Genomic DNA, 22,984 nt, shown 5'->3' on the forward strand with positions numbered 1-22,984 from the left:
ATCTCTTGATAATGGATGAAATTTAAATACCTTTTCAATTGGCTCAGCATTTAATGTAGTTGTATTACAAGTATTAGTGTTCAGTGACTTTTGGAGATTATATGCAACCTGTTGATAATACTTATTGAAAAAGTTACAAATGTCTATACTATCATCCATATAATTTCCATGTTCATCGATTATCCTAGGGACATTAGTAACTGTATCTTTTTGAGCTGCTCTCCTATTTCTATTAATTACCTCCCAAACAGCAGAGTTAAAATTGGTACTAGTTGTTAATATTTCAGCTGTTTTCTTACACTTAGCTTTCCTCACTTCTTTTGCATAGTTTTTCTTTAGACATTTGTATTTGACTTCACTCGGAACATCCCTCACTAATTTAAATTCCTCATAAGCTTCCCTAACAATATTTCTTTGAGTAAGAATATCTTCAGTTATCCATTCATCTACTTTGTTCAATTTACTTTTTACTTTGACTTTTTTTATTGGACAGCATACACTAATGTGAAATCTTAGAGTATCAATGAATTGCTTATATTTGTAATTTAGGTTACAACTGTTATAAACACTACGGTACTCCAATTTTCTTGAAGCAGTTCCTGCTTCAAACAATTTATATTTCCTAGCTCATATTGCTGAATTTCTTTCACAAAAGTTTTTTTTCTGCTTGGATTCTGGCCCTGCAACTTAACATCTAAAATTTGATAGTTATGATCTGATAGATCTGAGCTACCTAACCTGACATTACAACCTTCTATATTTGTGAGGATATTATCAATAATTGTCTGTGAAGTTCGAGTTACTCTTGTATATTCGTGGACCTTAATTTCTAAATTATTCATATTAATAATATCTCTAATATCCTCTGTCATTTTATCCTGCCTGGCAAAATCGGTATTGAAATCTCCTACCACTATAACATTTGTGAAACGAGCGGTTGTAATTTCCAAAAGTGTATGGAGCAGCTCACAAAATTTTTGCCAGTCTCCATTTGGTGACCTATAGATACCTAACACTGCTACCTCAAATCGATCATCAATTTTTAACCTTAGTCCCGTCACCTCTAAATCCATCTCAACAGAAAACTTCTTAACAAAATCCAGTTCATAAGTTTGGGTATGTTTAGCATTGCTAGTGAATATACATACACCACCACTTCTATGAGCTACTCTACAAAATTCTGATCTCAGTGAATAGCCTGGAATCCTAACTTGATTTATTTCCTTCATTTTTAAGCCATGCTCTGTGAAAATAACAATATGTCAGGATCCTGCTGTTTAAGAAATACTTCTAATCTGTCAATTTTGTTGCGAAGATACTGAATATTTGATGATAAATACTAAAAACCTTACCATCTTGTGCTACTCTATCTCTAGCATTTGTAGCTATTTCCCTTTCCCTGTTTTGAGCCAATTTACTAAAAAATCGTTATTTGTTTTTTTGACTGTTTTTAAACCAGAGGATTGCAAACGGCTTTCAATCAGCTCTGCCAATCTATTACAAAAGATAACTTTGCCAGATCGATTTAGATGCAACCCATGATTAGTGAAGTTATGTCTTTTCAGCCTTTCATTTAGAAAACAAATCCCCAGTTGTTTAGAATTCTTATTTTTTAGGCTGTTGATTGTATTATGGATTGATGGCTAACTAACATTCTTACAAAGTCCTGTAAAGCTTAATTATTAGTTTTCAAAAATCAATGTTTAGCCTATTTTTATGATAAGGCTAACTAAAAAAATATCAACTTTAATAATTATTTTTGTGCAATAAGCCTTTTTAATATATTTTGGGGAGGGGTATAAAAATGTACTCTGAAGAAAATTAGCCGACACCTTTCCAGATGTGGTATTGGTTCCTATATTACCATTACCATATAACACCTATAGTGAGGTCCACGTTATAATGACAGTGTTTGATTAGCAATGCTATTGCTATCCTTGTCTATCATTCAACAAAGCGGATAGCACTATCTCTTTCTCGCTTTTCTCTGTTGCCAGATCGTCTTTTAACAATGTATAATTAATAATTAGGTAATTTAAAAAATATTTCATCTTAATTATGTAGATTTATTATAAATAGGTATTTAGGAGGTCCTGGTTTTTCTCCTATCCTTCTCCACTGCTATTATAACGTGGACCTCACTATAGCAACTGTCCAATGTGGTGTCGGCTACTATAAAACTGAGAATTTATTTATACAGTAACTTAGTTTAAAATGGAACTGCGTCTGCAGTGCTACCGTAATTGAAATAGTTTTATATAGGTAGGCTAAACAAAAGGTTTTCATGAGTTAATAGTTAATCAAATAGAAATTAGTTCAATATATTTATTATTTGCAATATCAGGTCTGAGCCCAAACAAAATTACTCTCTATTCACTATATTTTCATAATAGCCCTAGCTCTTATAAGCTTTGCTAAAGCATGTGATCAAGTGGTATTAATAAATAATAATCAAGTATACCATTTTATAGGTGCATATTGAAAAAATAAATCATCTTTGACCATATCCACTACCTTCTTGATCTTACTTCGACATATTGCAGTGGTATTTGGGCTTCATGGTAGGAGACATGACCAATCTATAGAGTAACTATAGAACTAGATGAATCTATAGTTCTAGAGAACTATAGATGGCCATGTTGGAGTGGATTCCCTCGTCACAGTAATATGTCTTCCCTAAACCTAGCTCCGCAGTCCAGGCTGGTTGCTTGGCTGAATCGGACTAGGCGCTGAGATAGCAAATAATAGCAGCGTTGGTGGGAATGCGAGCGGCCGCAGTACTTTACTTACTTTACAGTACTTTACAGTACTTTACTTTACTTTAGAGCGAAGCTCGATACACCAGATATTTAATAATAATAGGTACCGTTATTATAACTGAGTTAATAATATCGCCTCATCAAGGAGGATTGGCTGGGTTGAAGTTCCAAGAATATAATTACGTTCAGATTTCAATGATGATTGCTCAAAGTATTCGTTACAGTTGAACATACAAAAGCCTGGAGTATCTTGTTCAATTAATCACTGTAGAGATGTAGAGATACTAATTGTAACTGTAGACATAATATAGAACGTCGGGATGAAATATTAAGACTCATAAAGAGATTGAATGTTTAAACATAATTTATTTATATTCAATACTATTCAAATAAAAATATAACATTTTATAAAATATAACAAAACAAACAAACAATAATCATAATTAATTATATATATTCTAAGAATCGTAGAAATGATAACGCAGTATTACTGAGATGAAATAATATGGCAATACATGCTATTTTCATGATTTAATCAATAATAAATAACGAATTAATATAGACAGACACTTATTCATTAAAACTCGTGTAGTTATCATTATTGATAATCGTAGTACACTCTTATCCAACAATTACAATGAACAATGAATGGATATCATTATATACTAGTAATTTATTTACTGAATAGCATAAAATTTTCATTTCGTCAATTATGCAAAACCATGTCAAACGTAATCTTATAGAATAATTTAAATTAGCACTCTATCATCATACACTATTAGAATTTGTACATTAAAAATGAGAAATAACAAACACACAATCTAATATTAGCACTTACTCGCCACAATTTTTTTAAAAAAGTGGTTGTTCATATGGAGCGATCATTTCAAGTACAGTAAGTAATAATAAATTATCGATAATTTAATACAGTAAGAAAGAGATACAGAGATGTACATTGAACAAGACGATAGAGAGATAGAGAAACGTGGTAGGTTCAACTAAGGATTATTAGTGGAGAGAAGAAACCAGAAAATGAATCATAATTTAGAAGAAGAATTAATAACAGGGTATTTCTTAAATGATGACTAACTCTAGTGGTTTAAACATGCACTCTCAAACACATAAACCATTCACAGAGTGGATGAATCACATAGATTATATTTTTGAATTAATAACAATTATATTTGAATTTTCTAAAAGTATAATTAGTATGACTGGGATAGAGGATGGCACAAAAATATTGAATACGGTACACACTTCAATACACGGGGACCACATCAGTGACACATGATTGGTGGAAAGGATGAGACAATGAAGATGAGAGCTACTATCAACGGCTTATCATACAAAATTTCATATCAAATCACAAACTAGGAATCTGTAGAATGGAAACTGTAAAAATCATCTACGGATCATATTATTAGATAATCATTGTAGACATAACATATCTATTAAGTACATTTATAATAATTGTACAGGACAAATTTCAGAGACTTTTAATAATAATGCTCTAAATTAATAATCTAAAATTATCAACCAACTATAAAATAATACACAATTGGTGTTTAAACCGAATTGCATACAAAGCGAACAACTTTAAATGAATTATATATATTATTATCTACAATATTGAATGCGAAAATGAAGAGGATTTCAATTGTTATTAAATTCCTATATATTAATATTTATCTGTAAGATATAAATTTTCATTTATACAATTGTTATTTTTATGTTAACGATCAACAACTATCGCTTTTAATTCACTATGATATACGTTTTAATGAGAAGCATTATTTTTCATTGTTATATTTTCAAGGAGTATTATTTATCTGACCAATAACAATGGAAAAAGAGGCATCAACAAAACTAAGAGCAAGGATCACAGTGAATGATTAATTATTATAGTTTCCGAGAAGCACTACAGTTAGAATCATTAAATTCAACAAATACGTTTTTCAATATTTCTTTAAAAAACAGAAATTTATCCTTGAATTTAAAAAAAAGCTAAACAGAAGCATTTTTCTATAAATTAATTTTGGAAAAGATCGTTCATTCAAGTTGAATGGTAACAGCAGAATCACTAACAAAAATATTTATTCATTGGCAAAGAAATCCATCTAACAAGTAGTAATGCTAAGTATATACATGGACACAATGTTTATAAACGATAGTTAGATACTAATAAAATTCAATAACGGTTAACGCCCAACAATCTTGTTCTTTAGAGAACTGTAACACCAATTTTTGTGTATCAATTTGAATCACAACAAAGAATGCATTGTGCAATAAAGCCTATTCCAAATATTGAAATATCAATTAGAATATGAGAAAGGTAATTATTATTATTTCATCAACATCAAGATGTGTGCACATACATTTCAAGCTATATTTTGAGTTTAATAATATAATTATGTGTAAGAACAGTAAACAATACTTTTAAATTTCTGAACTAGAGAGAACTTGTATTAGCAGTGAATTTCAGTATGTCGGTTACACGAAAAGAAATACAATTTTATTATGTCCATTGAAAAAGCCAAACTGGCAAAAAATTTGAAGCTAGAAATCCAAGTATGTTTTCACATTAATTCAATTCGATACAAGAACTAAAATCCTCTAATAATAAATAATTTTTTATTTTGTTCGTGTGATTACTTATTATTATCAATACATCGATAATAATGATATTTGTTCTTTGAAATGTTTTGGATACAAGCTTCTTACATCCCTTTACTAAATTACTAACAACATTATCTTAGGTTGAAGGTATATAACGAGAGTTGAAAGGTAGATTGAAATAGATAAAATAGATCAACAGAGGATTATTATTGACGAACAATTTTAACAGTTTAGTTTTAGAAACATGTGTTAAGTATGGCACAAGTAGTTTTTATAGTAAAGCTAGCGGTATCAATGAGGCTAGCTATTATAGTGACAGAGTGACAAGCTTAGTTTCGACAAGAATGCTGACATAGTATTTTAATCCATATTAGATTCCCAATTATTTTTAACAATTATTCATGCAATAAACAAGTTGAACGTGATGCAAGTTGCTCTCTATCTGATGTAACCAGTTTAATAAACTATTCCATTAAATGTTGATGTAATTCAAATAGTTCATTAGACTGGTCTGGTTCAATTTAACTACTTGATTAAAATTTGTTAGTTGAAACAACTAGTTGATTAAACCAATTGAATTGAAATAGATAATTGAAGCATTTGAATTTAGTTCAAACCAATTTTCAAGTGAAATTGTTCATTTGAAGAATTCAATCGATATATTAAACCAGTTAAATTAGACTATTTTATTGAACCATTCTCATTGAAAATAAAACATTCATTTACATCTACAAGGTTATAGTTGAAATTTTTTACTATAGCCTACTAATTTTGATCTGAAACAGATAGATTTCAATCTAACAATTTTGAATCCTGAAATAAATGCACGCAAAAATTGAAGCTGGTCACCTGAATTCATCAATTATCATCAAAAGAATTGATGATGTTGATTGTTATTGATCAAATCTAACAATAAATTTAATTCCATTCTAAATACTTTTCAGTATGCTGACGAATTAATATAAAAGTAACTGATAAAATAACTAACTGATGAAAATTCATATTTTCTCGTTCCAATTCCTAACAACTGCATCACATCAAATCAGTACATAATTCTATTATCATTATTATTAATATTCACAGGTGACATTAGGCCAAACACTTACAATATATCATGCTTGATTGTGATTTGAAACAATATTATTTCCACTCTAACAATATAAAGTATTTTAAAATGATTGAGGTTGACAAAATTTGAAATACAAAAACAGAAAAATAGGTGTTTGGAAAGTTTCAATATGATTTAACGTAGAAAGCAGTAGATGAGTAGATGAAAAGGGAATTCATTGATAAATATTGCACATAATAAAGTAGAATGAATTAAATAAAAAATAGCTAAAGTGAGTGAAGAAGTTAATGTAGTAGATTACTTTCATGCATATCAACCTCATCATTTATTCATAATAAAACTATCAATTTTATAATAGATATATATAAATCTCAATTATTAAAATATCTATGAGAAGAAACAATTTCAATACAGAACGTATACAGTTCAATAAAATCAAGTCATTTGTAACACGTGGATTAAAACTACAAAATAGCCTATGGGCTAATTAGTTAAAGTGAGTTATGACGAAACATATAATAAGTTCAACATGTAAACATTATTCGATTAGTTTATAGAATAGGTATACAATGTACATTAATCATTCAGAAATATCTATAGTCAGAATAAATGCGCACAAAGTGGCAGAATCTATATCTATCAAACGAGTACATTAATCGAATGAGATTCTTAAACTACATCTCACTCTTGTAAAAAGCTCAAATTTTCATCAAGATTCCATTTTATACAACAAAATTTATATAGTAAGTAATGATTATAAATTTAAAAACGGTTTACTTCCAATGTTAATTATGTCACAAATTCCTATGATTATAATTTTGTTATAGTCGGTGCCAAAAATAATCAAAAGTCATAAACAACTACGGTAAGTCCTAACTATAGGTACAGATGACACTGTGTCAATCAAATGCGGAACCTTCTCTGAAATACATGGGTATTTAACCTACCATTCAGTAGATTTCTTGCAAAGGGTTGAAAGAAACAATTCTTGAAGACATATTTCTTAACATAGAATCACCATTAACTTGAAACTTTCTAAATTCAACCCTTACTTTTGAACTGACCAGTTATTATAAATTTGTCTAAACTTAACGTGGCAAGAATCAATCGATTTTCTCAATCACCTTCATAGTCGACTAATTTGAATAGATTTTGTTCTAATTTTAAAAGAGTCTGCTCATCTAGCAAACAACACTAACTTAGACAATATCTTGAACAATGGGCTGTTGATATTATATATATCTGAGATCAACAATATGACTAGATAAAAGCTTGAAGATTTCATTCTTCAAGAATGTTTTACATTCGATAATTAAGAATGGGCAAACCGTAAATTATTATGGTGTGTAGTAAGTAGAACAAACTGTAGTAAAACGTGAGTGTATCTTCTTTATATGTTTTAGAAATACAAAGTTTTGAAGACAACTGAGTACAAGCTACTCATCATCCGATATAATTGATTTAAAACTTGTTTTGTGATGCATTGCATACCACAAGTATATATATATATATTTGATAGATACACCAAGATAGAATGACGTCACAGGTCGGCTTATAGTGGGGTAGTCGGACAAGAAGTAGCCAAGCACATAAATAGAGGTTCGCTAGTAGTACCAGAACGCACCGACAGATATCAGCAGCAGTGATGTGCAGCGTGTTAAAAACAGTACAATTACTTTCATTGAAGAATTAGTATGTATTTTTTGTTGTTTAAATGGCTAGTCGTCGTTCAGTGGGAGGGGGGATTATAAATACTTGAAGAGGGGGTGGGGGATTAGGAGGAGAAGCAGCACAAGTCTTGTCGGCAGTAGAGTGGTGGTGAGGAGCGGGGAGGGGGGAGAGAGAGGAGACTTATTTGTGAGCGGAGGGAGCGAAAGTGAAAGGTGGCGAATTGGATGAGCGGTGGAAGTGCACATTCTGCCACTTGTTGTCGCGCTTGTGCCAGATTCGCGTCTCCTCGCACTGCGAGCTGTGAGCCGCGCCTTGTCTAAAACAAAAACAAAACACACAACAATGTCTTAATAAAGCCTCGTTTCCATTATCACAGATTCAGTACTGCAACATGACTGGAGATCGAATGACGGGAGCTTGTTATAATGGAAAAGGTCTACAACATTTCAATTCTGCAACATTTTTGTGCCAAAGCAATGTGCCGCAGAACGAGAGTGTTGTTGCAGATTCATATTTCACAATTTATTGATTACGTACCACAAGTATATAATAGTTGATAGATACACTAGAATGCCGCCACAAGCCCACTCATCTCTTTTTCTCTCAAATTCCAACTTCCTTATAAATAAAGATAGAACGATTCTGTTTCCGGATTTGGAACCAGCACCCCCATAAACTAAAACCTTAAGTCAGATTTCTGAAAATACCCAAAAATGAGTGAGTTTTGGTCACTTTTATGTATTTTCATAGTACCCTAGGTCTCTAGAGCAAGGTGTCATGTCAGTGCCAAGTTAGCGTCTACTTTGTCATTGCACCCACTTTCATGCAGTTTGCGCCGAAATGGAAACAGTAGACGACAAAGTTGTAAAATTTCGCTCAACAAGCTAGCACAGCTCGTTGTGTTGCTATGATATAGCGTATTGCCAGAATGGGAACTAGGTTTGAACAATAGATATTAATGCATCCAGGTACCAAACTGCAACCTTTCCCAGTAAGAGCAATGGTTTGCCCGATTGCGTAGTGACTGGGAAAAAAGTTCTATCGAAATATTCTGTTCCAGAGAGATTTGTAAAATACGACTTTAACTAGTAGGTAGAGAAAAATAATATTAGTGTCTCAACAAATAACGTTTCAAAGAATATGAATAAATGTGTTTCATAAATAACAAATAAGAAGTATGAACATAATTATTTTTGAACAAGAATGCAACGTTCTTATTCAGCAACACATTATTCATAAATATAAAAATAGTATATAGGAATCATGAAGAAACTAAGTTTCATGTTTTTAAGCTGTGATTCCTATCACTATTGGATGTATGATCGATCTTTTCAATCAATAAATTATTTCAATATAGACTTCAGACAATAGATTGATCGAGGATAAAACAGCGAGATTTACAAATCATAGCAAAGGCTTTTTTGATTCAAAACTGTCTCTTCAACTGAAAATAGTAAATGATTTGAGCAAAATACGACAATTTCAGGGTAGATTCCAAGAGCTAGGGTGAGAACATAGAGGCTATTGTTGAAATAATCCAATAAATTTGAATTTGAATACGACTATTCTCATCAAATTACGCAAAACTCAACCAATTTGTACAGTCCATTTAGCTGACGTATTGGTAGAATGTCATTAAACTATTGAAAGGTGAACAAAATTCGCTTCACTTGCATAAACGGATTTCAGAATTGGAAAAATGGTTAACGGATGAAAACCAATGAAAATTGGACTTCATTTAAAAAAAAAACCCAGATGTAATTTGTTATCACGAGTGTCATTCTTTGTACTGGTACAAGGCTTCCACCCCACAAATTAATTGAAAAATGTAGGTAATCAAGTTGAAGGAGAAGAGACATACAAATCTGTATTTTAGTATGAGTAATATCAATATACTTAGAAGCATTAACAGTACTTACTTGTCCATGTACTGAGTTAAGCGGACATATGCAATACAAGCTGCATCATCTCCTAAAAGATGAACTGTAGGATTCAAGATAGTTGTGTTTACAGCTTTGCAATTCTTCCCAACCACTGCAAAATTACAAACATATTATTAGAATATTATTACATTTAATTGACACAGACTAGACAAAATTATACAGTCGATTGCATTACGGCTATCAATAATATTATGTACAGGGGGAAAAATAGAAAGAAAATTCAATCTTCTATATTTAGATTCACATTAAGAAGTAAATTGAAATGATAGCAAGGAATTGTTGTCACTTTTCTTTTCCACCGTTCTCTATAGTGGATAGCTGTGATCAAAGTTATACCGGTGAATCTGTTCTGATATTAATTATTGTTAATAATGATTAATTATATATAAAATATATTTCAAGTTATTTGTCAAGAAATATATTTTCCATATGATTTCCATTTGATTTAATTATAAGTTTTAACAATTTTGGTAGTTCATCATACTTCTACATAGTCTGCAAACAATTTGGCAACGGTGCAGAACTGAAAAAAGATGAAGCTATCTGCTTCATCTAAATTTACAGACAAGGATAGCAAATTAACCAATGTTAAAAGGATGTTCGGTACACGTTTTTTATTTAAATTGGATAATCTTTTCCAATATAATTGTTAAGATCATTATAAGAGTGAAAAAAATGACATCTAAAATTTTTATGTAGTCTAATAAGCGAGTTGAAGTGCAAATTTCATTTTCTTTCCAGATCATAAAAGGTTTCAACTATATCAGCAGAACTTCTCTTGAAAATTCAAAAAATGTATCTTTCCAAACTAAAACATTTTATTCCCCATATCGCTCATAAATAAAAAAGTAACATTTTGGTAAATTCGATAACTTGTTTATTTTGGCATAAATCGCGAAAAAACCGCATAATAGAAAAAACCAATGATATAATGAATGTATTAAAAAAAACTCCAATGGAAAATTCGAAACCGTTTATGATCTGGAAAGAAAACGGAGTTAGCACGTTCAACAACCCATAACTCGCTTATTAGACCACTTAAAAATTTCGGTTGCCACTTTTTCTCACTCTTATAATGATCTTAACAATTATATTGAAAAAGATAGTCCAATTTAAATTGAAATAAGTGTACCGAACACCCTTATTCAGATTCTGACTTTATAACCCTGAATCTCACTACAGGAAAATCTAGCTGTCAAAATTGGAAAAACAATTTACGAATCAGTATGTTGAGAATTAAATTGAGAAGCCTGCTCTAGGGGTTAGCTCTAACCTTAGAATATTTAAATGCATTATAGGCTACTCGCATCTTATATTCAAAATACTTCATGCACTTATAAGTAAACGCCGCATATTTCATATTCCATGTATTATTCACACTATACTATGACTCAGTATGATTCAAATACATAAATTGATATGTTATAACGAAGCAGGAAACTTCTAAGCTATTCTACACCAGAGAAATGAGATACATTTTCTTAACTGACAACCAGAAAAAATGAAACCACTACAAAAAGTGTGTTTTAAACCAGCAGATGAGTAGTTACACAGATTGCTAGGGCAGTCAAGGTTGCATAAAATTTAATATTCTCAATTCAGACAAGCTAAAAGCAAGCTTTTGTACATAAATATGCAATACATCAGCTTTAGAAGACAAGCCAAACACTAGCCAATAATATATCATCAAGCTGATTTCCAGGATATGTGAAAGAATCTTCAACAATTTGATATTTACAATTTCGATTTGCATATTATTGCTAGAAAATATTGGAATAGCGAAGCTATAAGGAATTGATGATTTACCAGATCAACAATTTCTTCTATTTTATGAGAAAAACTGTGTATCACTTGTAAAATACAGGATTAGAGCAGTTGAATTTAAGTAAATAAAATGAAATTGTTATTACCTCCAATCGCACATTTTTAATGATTAATTTTATTATTGATGTACCTACCAAAACAAGAATCACTCAGCCCAAATTTTCCTTAATACTTACTTGACTGTGTGATTCGATGTTGAAATTTGCATTAAAGATAAGTGTAAAAGATAAAAAGTTATAGAGATCTAATCTGTGTGAATTGTCAAAAACTCATGGAATAAGCCATGAGATAGGTACCCCTCTAGCACCTATCTCCATACTTACAACTCGATTCATCATGCACATTATGTAATTGAAGTTTCAGTTGATAGAGATAGAGAATTCGATCAAGTGTATTATGAATAATTCTTAGCAGTTGAGGTGTCGATTATGTGAGGTTCATTACAACCAGATAAATAGATTCATTCATTTCTTCCCAGGACAAAATTTACTTCGTACTAATCTATTCTTCTTCTAATGGAAACAATGCGATAATGAAAATCACGATCTTATCTTGTTCTATTGGAAAGTTTTCGAGTCTTATATTTTATAGGGATTTGACAATTATTGTGCTATTTTTCGTTACAATCAGTTTTATGAGAAATTGACCAATTGTTATTTAGAAAAATATATATGAGTTTGATTAATACAGGGAGAGGCAAATTGTATTAAAGTTAAAACCAATTAGTTATCAGTAACAATAGATACTTTAATAATGATGTATATTCAGTTTTAAACTCGGAATTGTCATGAGAAGTGTTGTAGATTTTTTGAAATATGAGCATTTCAATACACGTTTTGCGTAAATAGAATTCTATCTGAACAGAACAAGACGACGTGTGCTGTATCAGCTTGCTTACCTTGTGGAATGTTTGACCGACACAGGTTATGAACACTATCTACTTCTAAAAGTAGCAGGCAAAAGTTTGAAAGAATTGGAATTACCATTATCAAAGTAAAATTTGTGAAAGTCCATTCCTTCGACTAAATTACCTAGCGCCTCAGGTTCAAATGCTGTTAGATGAGGATCACAGATCTTCCTGTAATGCACACAAAAATTAAATTTATTAAAAATTTGTTTTATACTTTAGAACAAATCAGAAGAACAAATGGACAACACTCCAAAGTGGATTAGTAAAAAATGTTTGTGAAAACATGTTTTATACACTCGTTTTCAGGGTTACAGTAAGCATTCAAGTTACTGGAGGCAGGTTACTGGAAGCATGTAATTTGAACCGCATGGACACACTTACTTGAAAAGGTTACAGGATCAAGTTGGTTCAAATTAAATGCTTCTGATAACTTACCTCCAATAACTAGAACGTCTACATTAGTCGTGAAAATTAGGCATAGCTTGATTCATTTAATGAGTTGTCCATTTCCAACTCCTGCTGATTCCTCGATTCCTGCACAAGGACTGGAGCAGGGTGTAGATGGTTTAGTCACGAGAGAAGCTTGAAATTGCAGCGACCTTATGAGGACCGAGCTTTTTCTTGTGACTCAATGAATAATTATTATGAATAATGGACGATCTATAGCAGGGAGTAGCATAATATATCCATTTATGTTTTATTATTTATTGTTGTGGTTTTGATATATTTATTTTAAAAAATGGAAGAAATCAATACGATAATGAAAGTTTACTCACGTGTATGCTTCATAATCTCCAACGTTGATAGCTTCAAGCAACTGCTCTGTCATCTTTATAACTTCTTGCTTACGAGCTGCAACAATAACATTAATTTATTATTGAATGTACAAGATATAACATAGAGAAAACTTTAATTTCAAGAGAATGATGGTGACATCTGAATAGCAGCTACCAGCACCAAAATTGTGTCAATAATTTGAATTGTTTGTTTTTTCAGTTTTCTACTTGGTTTGCGGATTTGATTACTGTATCTATCTATACCTCTTGCCTAAAGCTGGTAGCAGTTTGAATAGCATGTCTAACAAATATTGAATAGGCATATACAATGCAGTAGTAAAAAATAATTTACAAAATTTGAATACATCAAGTTAGAACGGATCTGATTTAGTAAGATACACTAAGGGACGTTCTCTATTATGTTTTGTCGAAGCTCAGGATTATTCTAAAGGGAGCTGAATATATATAGGAACAGCCTTCGTTAAAAGCTTTCATCTATTCCAAAAATTACACCCTTAAACAAAATCTAATTGAAAAAATAGTCAAGTGAGAATTTTCTAGTCTGACTTCCACTTCAAGCAGAAAAACGTTCAACTAACAACAATAATGTAATATACAGACATACAGACAATCAATAGCATGTTTCCATTCATTGCCATAACATCTTATCACAAGACACTTATGCAAATAAAACATAAGTCGATACACAAAATAAAATAATAGAAGCACAAAGAATCATTTGTACATATATTCAAACGTGAATCTAGATCCACTATGTACAAATGTGACACCAAAGCTGATTTTGTCATTTACAGATGAGCATCCCCAATAATGCACCGAAACTTAATTGAAAATAAAATTCGACTAGCAAAAATAATTCAGTCAATACCGGAACTTGTGATTAGGCTACAGTTCATCTTGCCCATCATTTAAAGTCAAAGTTGAGATTTTATTCACATGAAATTGTACAAAAATGTGAATCTTATTGCTATTGTATTATACAATTGTTACAGTCAAATAACAGTCGTAGCCTTGACTTGAATGAAGAACGATCATGCTTGCCAATGCCATCATTCAAAAGACGAACAGATAATCAGTAGTTATGACCCGTATTACATTAGGACACAAGGCAGGGTGGCCAGTGGGCCACCAGATAGACACCACTAGTGTGAAACAATAGATCAAACTGGGATAAAAGTGAGACACCAATAGTAGCCGGGCTGGCGACCCAATAGTGAAACACCTGCTGACCTCCAAAACCCGGCCGCCAGAATTTGGTGTTTGGCACCACTCTCTCGGACACTGGTGGCTGAGCCTGGTGTCCTAATGTAATATAGGCCTGAATTTTATTGTAATTGGCTAGGCGGTTCAATTCTGAACGGCTATTACAAAATTCCGGAATTTCAAAATGAATTGATATAAATATCCCCATTAAACTTGCATTGGAATGAATTCACACATAGTCATCAACACATATAATCAATATCTTAACACCAATAATATAAATATGATAGCACATCGAACACCAATATGAAAGGAGTAGGTAGCAGCGGTTTTCGACCATGATTGGTGAATATGAAAAATCGAGAATGCAGCTTTAGCGGTTGAATTTGTGGGTTGTGAAAAGCGTGATAAGATTTTGAAAACATCCGGGCAGTAATACTTACAATTTAAATATTTGAAGAGTACTAAGATTAAAAATTATTAATATTATCAAAAATTGTAAGTCGCTAGGTTGATTAGAATATCAATATTGAACATAATATTTAAAACAGGTAACGTCAAAATATTCACATTATTTAGCCTCTATAAAGAACACTATATCGTCCACAAGTGTGGGTGATGGATTGAGCAGAAGTTATTAAAGGTACCATTGATAACATTTTCATGACTTAGATGATTTTGTTATCAATAAATTTTGTTTTTGCAAGAAAAATAATACTTGTATTAGATTGAACACTGCACTCATATATTACGTGTTCATTTGAGAGGCTGTCATCAATTTTTTGAATGAAATGTTTTCAATCAGGTTTGAGACTTTACATATAACACGATATTAAGCTTGAAAAATAACCCCGATAATTGTGATAAAAATCCAAAAATCTTTAAAATCAATCAGTACCAGACCGAATGAAGGAACATTTTGAATGTCAAATATATCACATGAAATGATCAAAAGGGAATGAAGGAATGTGATGTGTGTACATGGACATGGATAACAGTAATGCAGCATCCAACACTGACATGAAAATGAATGTAAAAGGCCAACATAGAAATGAGTTGAAAGCATATTTTGATATCAAATTCTTCATATAGTCAATACTATTTCAATCAATTCTCATTACTATGGGGAATTATGGGAGAAACATATTATACTTGATAAAACAATATTATCAAAATTACACACGTTTCTGTTTGAATCTACTAGAAACAAGTTTTTTTTCAATTAGGGAGATTCAAGTTTTTAGAGTTGAAAATACTATATATTATAACAGAAAATAAATCTGAATAGTTCGAGATAAATTGTCAACTGGTTGTAATCTCAGTGTTGTACATCACATTGTGTCAACGATTTACAGAATTTACAACCAGCTCTATTTAATATGAATATGATGAAAATTTTCTAAGAAGATGTTTTGTAAGATTTGAACACATTGGGTATTATTTCCTCATTTATCGAAGGGGGAAATGAGAAATCCCAACAAAAGAATACATCAGGCTTTTATCTATTCTTTTTTAAATGGATTAAAGTTTTGGGATATTGATTGAAACAAGAATATTTCTAAAATTAGATTTTAGTTTAAAATATTGCAAATTTTGTATCATCATTTTTTTGTTAGGATAACTTAAAACCAATGCTGATTTCTATTTAAATTACTTAAACGATAAATTTGTTCTCAATATCAAAACAACTTTGAACTCAAGGAGCAAGGAGCAATGACAATGAGTGAGCGAGCGGAACGAGCGATGTGGTGAGCCACACCCAACCACAACATCAATCATATATTCATAATCACTTAACATAATCACATCATATGAATGGTGTGCTGGTTCTTCTTACCTGAACCATAGGAATTGGTGGAAATCTGAGAAATAGTCTTGTTGGGACAGACAATCCTCAGTTCTAGTTGTTGAAAAACCAAACCCAATGTGTTTGAGAGTAACAAAACGAATCAACAATCAAAAATTACAAAGAGTAATCGATCAGCTGCAAGCCAAGACAACTTTGATTCTCACTCAAGCTCAACGTGTTCAATTTGAAAAACTAATTGTGATGTGCATGTTATTTGGTTTTGATTTGAGGTGTTACTATCAAATGTCACATTTTAAGATAGGACATCAATGAAGCACCTCGCATCTTGACTTTGAAGAATAACTTCTCCAGGTTGAATACAACCTTAGAGAACAAATAGCACAAGAAGAAATACCCTATACCATGAGATATCTTATTATGCTATATTTTCACTATGGTTCAGAAACGATATATCTTCTTGTGGTATCTGTTCTATTTTGTTTATTCCCTAAAAGTGAAAAAGTTTTTCTTCAAAGTTAAGCACTCCCTCCGTAAGCAGTTTACGGAGGTAGTGAGTCAAGATGCAAGGTGTTTTATATCATACTATGATTTATGTTTCATTCCATAGAGAAACGATCTTTCTCTAAGAGATATCTTTTCTCTATGACAGGACCAATCACAGTTAACCAAGCATATAGATATCATAGCTTTAAAGTTATTATTGACATGATATCCTTACTAATATTGAATACAGAAATTAAAAATGTAGTATTCCTCGTTGAATTTGGAATAACCATTGGAGAGATTATAAACGTAATGAGTAATTCATTACAAAAGTATTAAAACCTGTTCAAGTTGTGGTGAATTGTTTCTGGAAACCTTAAAAAGTTTTGAAAATAGGAAATTCAATCAATAAACGCTCCGGTGAGACACAATGGAGTCTCAACATCACGTTTTTTGATAATAAAAAGGACACTTGGACTGAACATTTCTCAATAAGATAAATGTATGTAGCAGAACCGTGATATATAAAAGTGAGAGTATTGATTGATTAATTCATTCTTTATTGATTCTTTATCACAAATGACAATGTATTTCCAGGTCTCTTAATATCTGGTGCCCGTACAATAATATCATGATTATCTCATTCTTTTCAGTGAAGCATTACAGTTCCTTATTTTTCACAACCAAGTTCAGAATGTAAGAGTTTCATTATTTTGATTTTTATTGATTATATTGTGAAGTGAACATAAGAGTGATGAATAATTCTTTATTTCTATTTAATAAAATTTCCACCTTATTCGTTTGATTACAATAAAATCAGAGCTTGAGTTGGTTAAGCTTGAGGATTCAGCTTAGCTTGGAATTTATTCATTATTTTCACCCACAACTATTTAAATTGAAGTTAGAATGTAAAACTTGCAATACAATTTGGAACGTGTCGATCGATGTGAAGAGTGACTGTGCTATGTTAAAAGAGTCACAGGTCAGCCAAGGTTTCTCAATATAGAAAACGTTAAAAATATTACAAAAAAAATCATTACTGATAAATAATGAGAAAATGTTCAGTCAACTCAGTGTCTATCATATGTGCCTATTTCCACCTTGGAAATATCTCAAAACTGATTTAATTCTCTATCTTTTAGGTGCCGTAACAGTCAAGCTGACCTATTTCTAAACCAATAACATTTACATCACTCAATAGAATAGCATGCTGTAAATATTTGAAATTATCGTGTAAAGCAGATTTGATGCGAAAGTTTCAAGTTGTCTCAACTGACTTTTAATAATCATTATCAAATACGATACCAACAGCAAAAGATGCCAACTCTATTTTAGCAGCTACTGTTAAATTATTTGGGAATCAGCAACATTCTATGAAATCTACACTATGGTAGTGATCTAATACACATTTTATAACTAAATTTTTGTACAATGAACGGAGTATACACGAGGGTCAGGGTATCCCAATTTCAATACTCTCATGATATGTTAAAAAAGCTAGATGTCTCCACGCATAAACCTGATGAACACTTGAAAACCTGATGAGTTTTGAAGATTATACTTTATATATCAATAACAGTGATAAACATCTTACAGTGAGTTTAAAACATCTTACATGATAGTTTCTGAGTTTAATGGCAAAGCATGCAATTTATATTTATTTATCCATTGTAGGAATGATTTAAAACCTCGAAGAGACCTTACACGGTTTCTTTATTTTTTTTAAATATTAAAGCCGTGATTTTATTTTTAATTTTAGGGTTGGAAAATTAAAGAACTTTAACCGTAGTAAACTGAACGATTGAAAAAGTTTTATAACATGAATAAATTCTCATGAATCAACTATGATAACCAAAATACAATATTGCTTTATTAAAATTGGAGTAACACGCTCTAGTATTCAGGCTAAAGAGAAAAATTCTTAGTGAATTAACTTTAAAGTCTAAAGACTATTATCATAGTGAAGATGATTTGTGAAGAAGATGCAATGAAGAAGATTTAGAAAAATACCAGCTGATCTTTTCCACCAATCATGTATTAGATTCTAGGCCTACACTGCGGTGTTGCAATATCGTAGGCCTCGGCCTTGTATTAGAGGTGGCTATGCTATTATCAAAAGACTTAATATGAACCATTACAACGTTTTGTATATTTATTTGTGGATACAATTGCAAATCATATGCATATGATCGAGAAAGACTTAGTTGATTTCCTCATCTCTATAAACTACTAGTGGATGGACTTTGAAAGTAAAAGAACTTATTAGCAAAGATTAGACAAATCAAGTTCGAAAGAACTCAATGGACTTAACGAAGCGATGACAAATCACTTCGCTTAAGACATTTTTCGAAATTAGATATTTTTTTAAGAAAGTACGATTTTGCACCTTACTGAAAAACAGTGAACGCGTTTCAAAGATAAAAAGCTTCGCAAAGATTTGACAAAAACCAGTTTATCCGACGAATATAATTATAGGCTACTGTAACTTTGTGAATTGATTGACGAATCCGTTCTATTACATTCGACAATACTTAAAAATTACATCAATGATTTCCCACATCTTAAAACCGTGAACTTTTATTATCAACAGAAGAGCTTATAAGAGCTAGTCTTTATAGCTCAGGAAAAAAAATCTAATTCATCCTATTGATGAAAGGTCAAAGATCTTTGTGAATAACAGGGTGATAAACTTGTATGAATAGTACATTTAGATGGATTCAATTACGACCAAGGTGTAGAATTACTCAATTTGAATTAATGATGTTAATGAAAGTTTTGGGACAGATATTAGAATTATTATGTATGCTCGAAGTTCGCACTATAAAAGATTCAATATTTGAGGTCAAACCGACTTACGACAGGAAGAGAAGACAAATTCAAGTTCCATCAGATTCTAATCCATGAGTTCCGTTTTCCATTTCTCGTATATCATTACTGGAGCAGCTACTGTTAAGGCCACAATAATTCATTGGAATGACCAATAGCCAAGGTGTGTACCGAATGTATAATTTATATCAAATCAATAGTGAATGGGGTGAATATGTTGAATATAAAGAAGGAAATTGGTGGTGCATGTGAGTGTGTGTGTGTGTGTGAGTGTTGGTGTTTGAGTGTGTGAATACAGACCACAAACTCCATGTGAGCCGAAGGAAAAGCACATTCTCTACCACCATGTTTCCACAACGGAGCACCAAACCCTTCTGAGTTCCGAGCTTCTGAGGTGGTTGAGTGAGGGTGAGGAGAAAGAGTTTTGGTGGAGGAATGGGTGGGGGTAAACTGAATCAGATTGGTTGTTGATCGGTCCTCTGGTTTGAGGCTAGTGCCGATTAGGAGAGGTGAGGGGTAACAGAATGACGAAGAAAAAGATAAGGTAGAGAAAGCAGAATGGAAAGAGAAAGAGAATGAGGAGTAGAAGGATGCTTATGGGAATAAAAGAAGCAAGGATAGAAGGAAGGAAGGAGAAGAGGAGGAATGGATAGGAGGAGGGTAGAAAAATGAAAAGGAAAACTAAGCAGAGAAAAATATGAAGAGAGAAGGAAAGAAGAAAACATAAGAAGAAGATTGGAAAGAAAAATAAGCAAAAGAAAGAAAAGAGCACGAAGGAGATTGAGGAGGAGAATTTAGAAGTAGGAGAAATAGGAGGAGGAGGAGGAGGAGGAGGCGGAGGAGGAGGAGGAGAAGAAAGAGGAGGAGTAGAAGGAGAAGAAGAAGGAAAAGTAAGAAGAGAGATTAAGGTGGATGGATTCAAAGGAGATGAGAGATGGATGAGAAGAAAAATGATAATATACGAAGAGGAATGAATAGGATTGATAAGAAGAAAGAAGTAATAGAAAGAGAAAAGGAAAGGTTTCTAAGAAGGAGATGGCGGTGAAGGATAAGAGAAGAGGGGGTGGATACCTACCCTCCAACCCCAATGTGAAATGACCACAGCAATAACATTCTTGTGACCCAGGAAGCATGACCTCGAATTTCATTGAAATAATGTCATTGAAGCAATACAAGTTGAGCCAAGGTTCATCATATCAATTGATATAAAAGGCCTGAATCTAACAGCTAATTAGTCTGACCTGATATTGTGAAGCTAACATTAAAAAGTTGACAAGATTTACAAAATTGCTGTCTAAATGAATTTCTATATAATTATGTCATGATCCTTCCCTTAGCCTAAATTGTATTCAACCATATGTTGATTAAATTGACAGTTTAAATTATTTTAATTATTGCCTAAAAATATAAATTAGCATAAATCATTAATTTAAATAATCAATCATTATCGTTCACTATCTTAGATTCAATGAATATATTAATTAAGTTTTGAATGCTTGAGTCAAACTTTTAAACATAAAAAGACTAAATAAGTCTGAATAACACAATAAGTTTCAAAAACAACGAATTAGAATACATAGTTTGCAATCACATAAGCCTATCATTTTATAATCACAACCAGTTGATACTACATATTACTTCGAAGCCTTTTAAAAATTAGATAGAGTAGGTTGAAAACCGCAATTTTCTAATAAAAATCGTTTGGAATAAATGAGACACTCACCCTCGGAATTGTCTGGTTCACAATCAAGCCGTTGGTAGCCTATTTCGCCACTGTCGTTGGAGAGATGCTCTACAGTTCAAACGTGCATTGGATTCGATCCACAAGCAAATGAAACATGCATAGAAACCAACATGCCATCCAATTATAATCATGCAAACATAGAGAAACAGATGAATTAATAGAGGAGATTTCACTTAAAAAAGGTTTTATCGGGAGATGAAAAAATATATTTATGTTTATTTTTACAGTTGGAGATTGAGTAAAAACTCATATTTATAATAGTAAATAGATAGAGATCAAAAATTAATAAATGAATAGCATTATTGGAAATTATTTAAAAATAATGTTTTTCAATTTATTGGGAAAAATAATAATCGGAGGATTGGAACATTGTATCGGTTTGAACCATTGGTACTCAACAGAGAATAATTTGAACCAATCCTAGTAAAAATATACTGTAAAACTATTAACAAAAATAAGTCTTCATATATTAATGAACCGTATTTTTGAGCTTGCAAAATATAATAATATCTGTTTAACGTTAATTTTGTTTTTGGAAAGCTTAAAATAGGAAACCTACACCGCAATAGTGTACGGAATATTTTTACATAATAAACAATTCTAAAGCCTAACCAAATACAGTACCGTAGGTTCTGTGGAAGAAAGAGTTATATTAGTAATAGAATTATCCCTCATTCAAAATTTCGAAACATTTCGAAATAATAAATAAAAACCATAACAATGCACGTAATATATACAACATGCTCAAATTAAAAAAATCTTACTTGTTAACTGATGATTAATTTAATTGACATCAACTCAAATTTAATTTCGTTGATTAACGTTCGTTAGGCTATAACTTGATACTTTAATACAAATAACATAATACAATTGAGTATTTTTCTTTGATTTATGATTTTTCTTTGACTACCTAAGTGTTTGTGTGCGTCTATATATTATGTGCCATACGCTAATAATAATAATACAATTGAGTAATAATTCATCAAGTTTTATGCTAAAACAGCATAACCAAAAAGGTTCAAAAACAACGAATTAGAATACATAGTTTGCAATCACATAAGCCTATCATTTTATAACCACAACCAGTTGATACTACATATTACTTCGAAGCCTTTTAAAAATTAGATAGAGTAGGTTGAAAACCGCAATTTTCTAATAAAAATCGTTTGGAATAAATGAGACACTCACCCTCGGAATTGTCTGGTTCACAATCAAGCCGTTGGTAGCCTATTTCGCCACTGTCGTTGGAGAGATGCTCTACAGTTCAAACGTGCATTGGATTCGATCCACAAGCAAATGAAACATGCATAGAAACCAACATGCCATCCA

General features: G+C 31.6%; 1 protein-coding gene across 30 annotated transcripts in view; it reads right to left on the minus strand.

Moving 5' to 3' along the window:
• Positions 1-5,322: 5,322 nt before the first annotated feature.
• Positions 5,323-22,984, minus strand: part of LOC111048716 (calcium/calmodulin-dependent protein kinase type II alpha chain) — a 249,474-nt gene continuing 231,812 nt past the window's right edge. For 11 of the 30 annotated variants that reach the window (XM_022334664.2, XM_039420865.1, XM_022334657.2 and 8 more), the window contains 4 exons: positions 13,569-13,644; positions 12,866-12,960; positions 10,035-10,149; positions 5,323-8,431 (listed from right to left, as the gene is read on the minus strand). In XM_022334664.2, coding sequence (XP_022190356.1) covers positions 8,296-8,431; positions 10,035-10,149; positions 12,866-12,960; positions 13,569-13,644 — 422 coding nt within the window. In that variant the 3' untranslated portion in view covers positions 5,323-8,295. Of the gene's footprint in view, positions 8,432-10,034; positions 10,150-12,865; positions 12,961-13,568; positions 13,645-16,629; positions 16,693-21,634; positions 21,704-22,843; positions 22,913-22,984 lie in introns of all 30 variants that reach the window. The other 19 variants (XM_039420856.1, XM_039420859.1, XM_039420861.1 and 16 more) reach the window with 3 other exon arrangements.

The sequence above is a fragment of the Nilaparvata lugens genome, chromosome 2, assembly GCF_014356525.2.
Source record: "Nilaparvata lugens isolate BPH chromosome 2, ASM1435652v1, whole genome shotgun sequence".
In the NCBI taxonomy this organism is placed as follows: domain Eukaryota; kingdom Metazoa; phylum Arthropoda; class Insecta; order Hemiptera; family Delphacidae; genus Nilaparvata; species Nilaparvata lugens.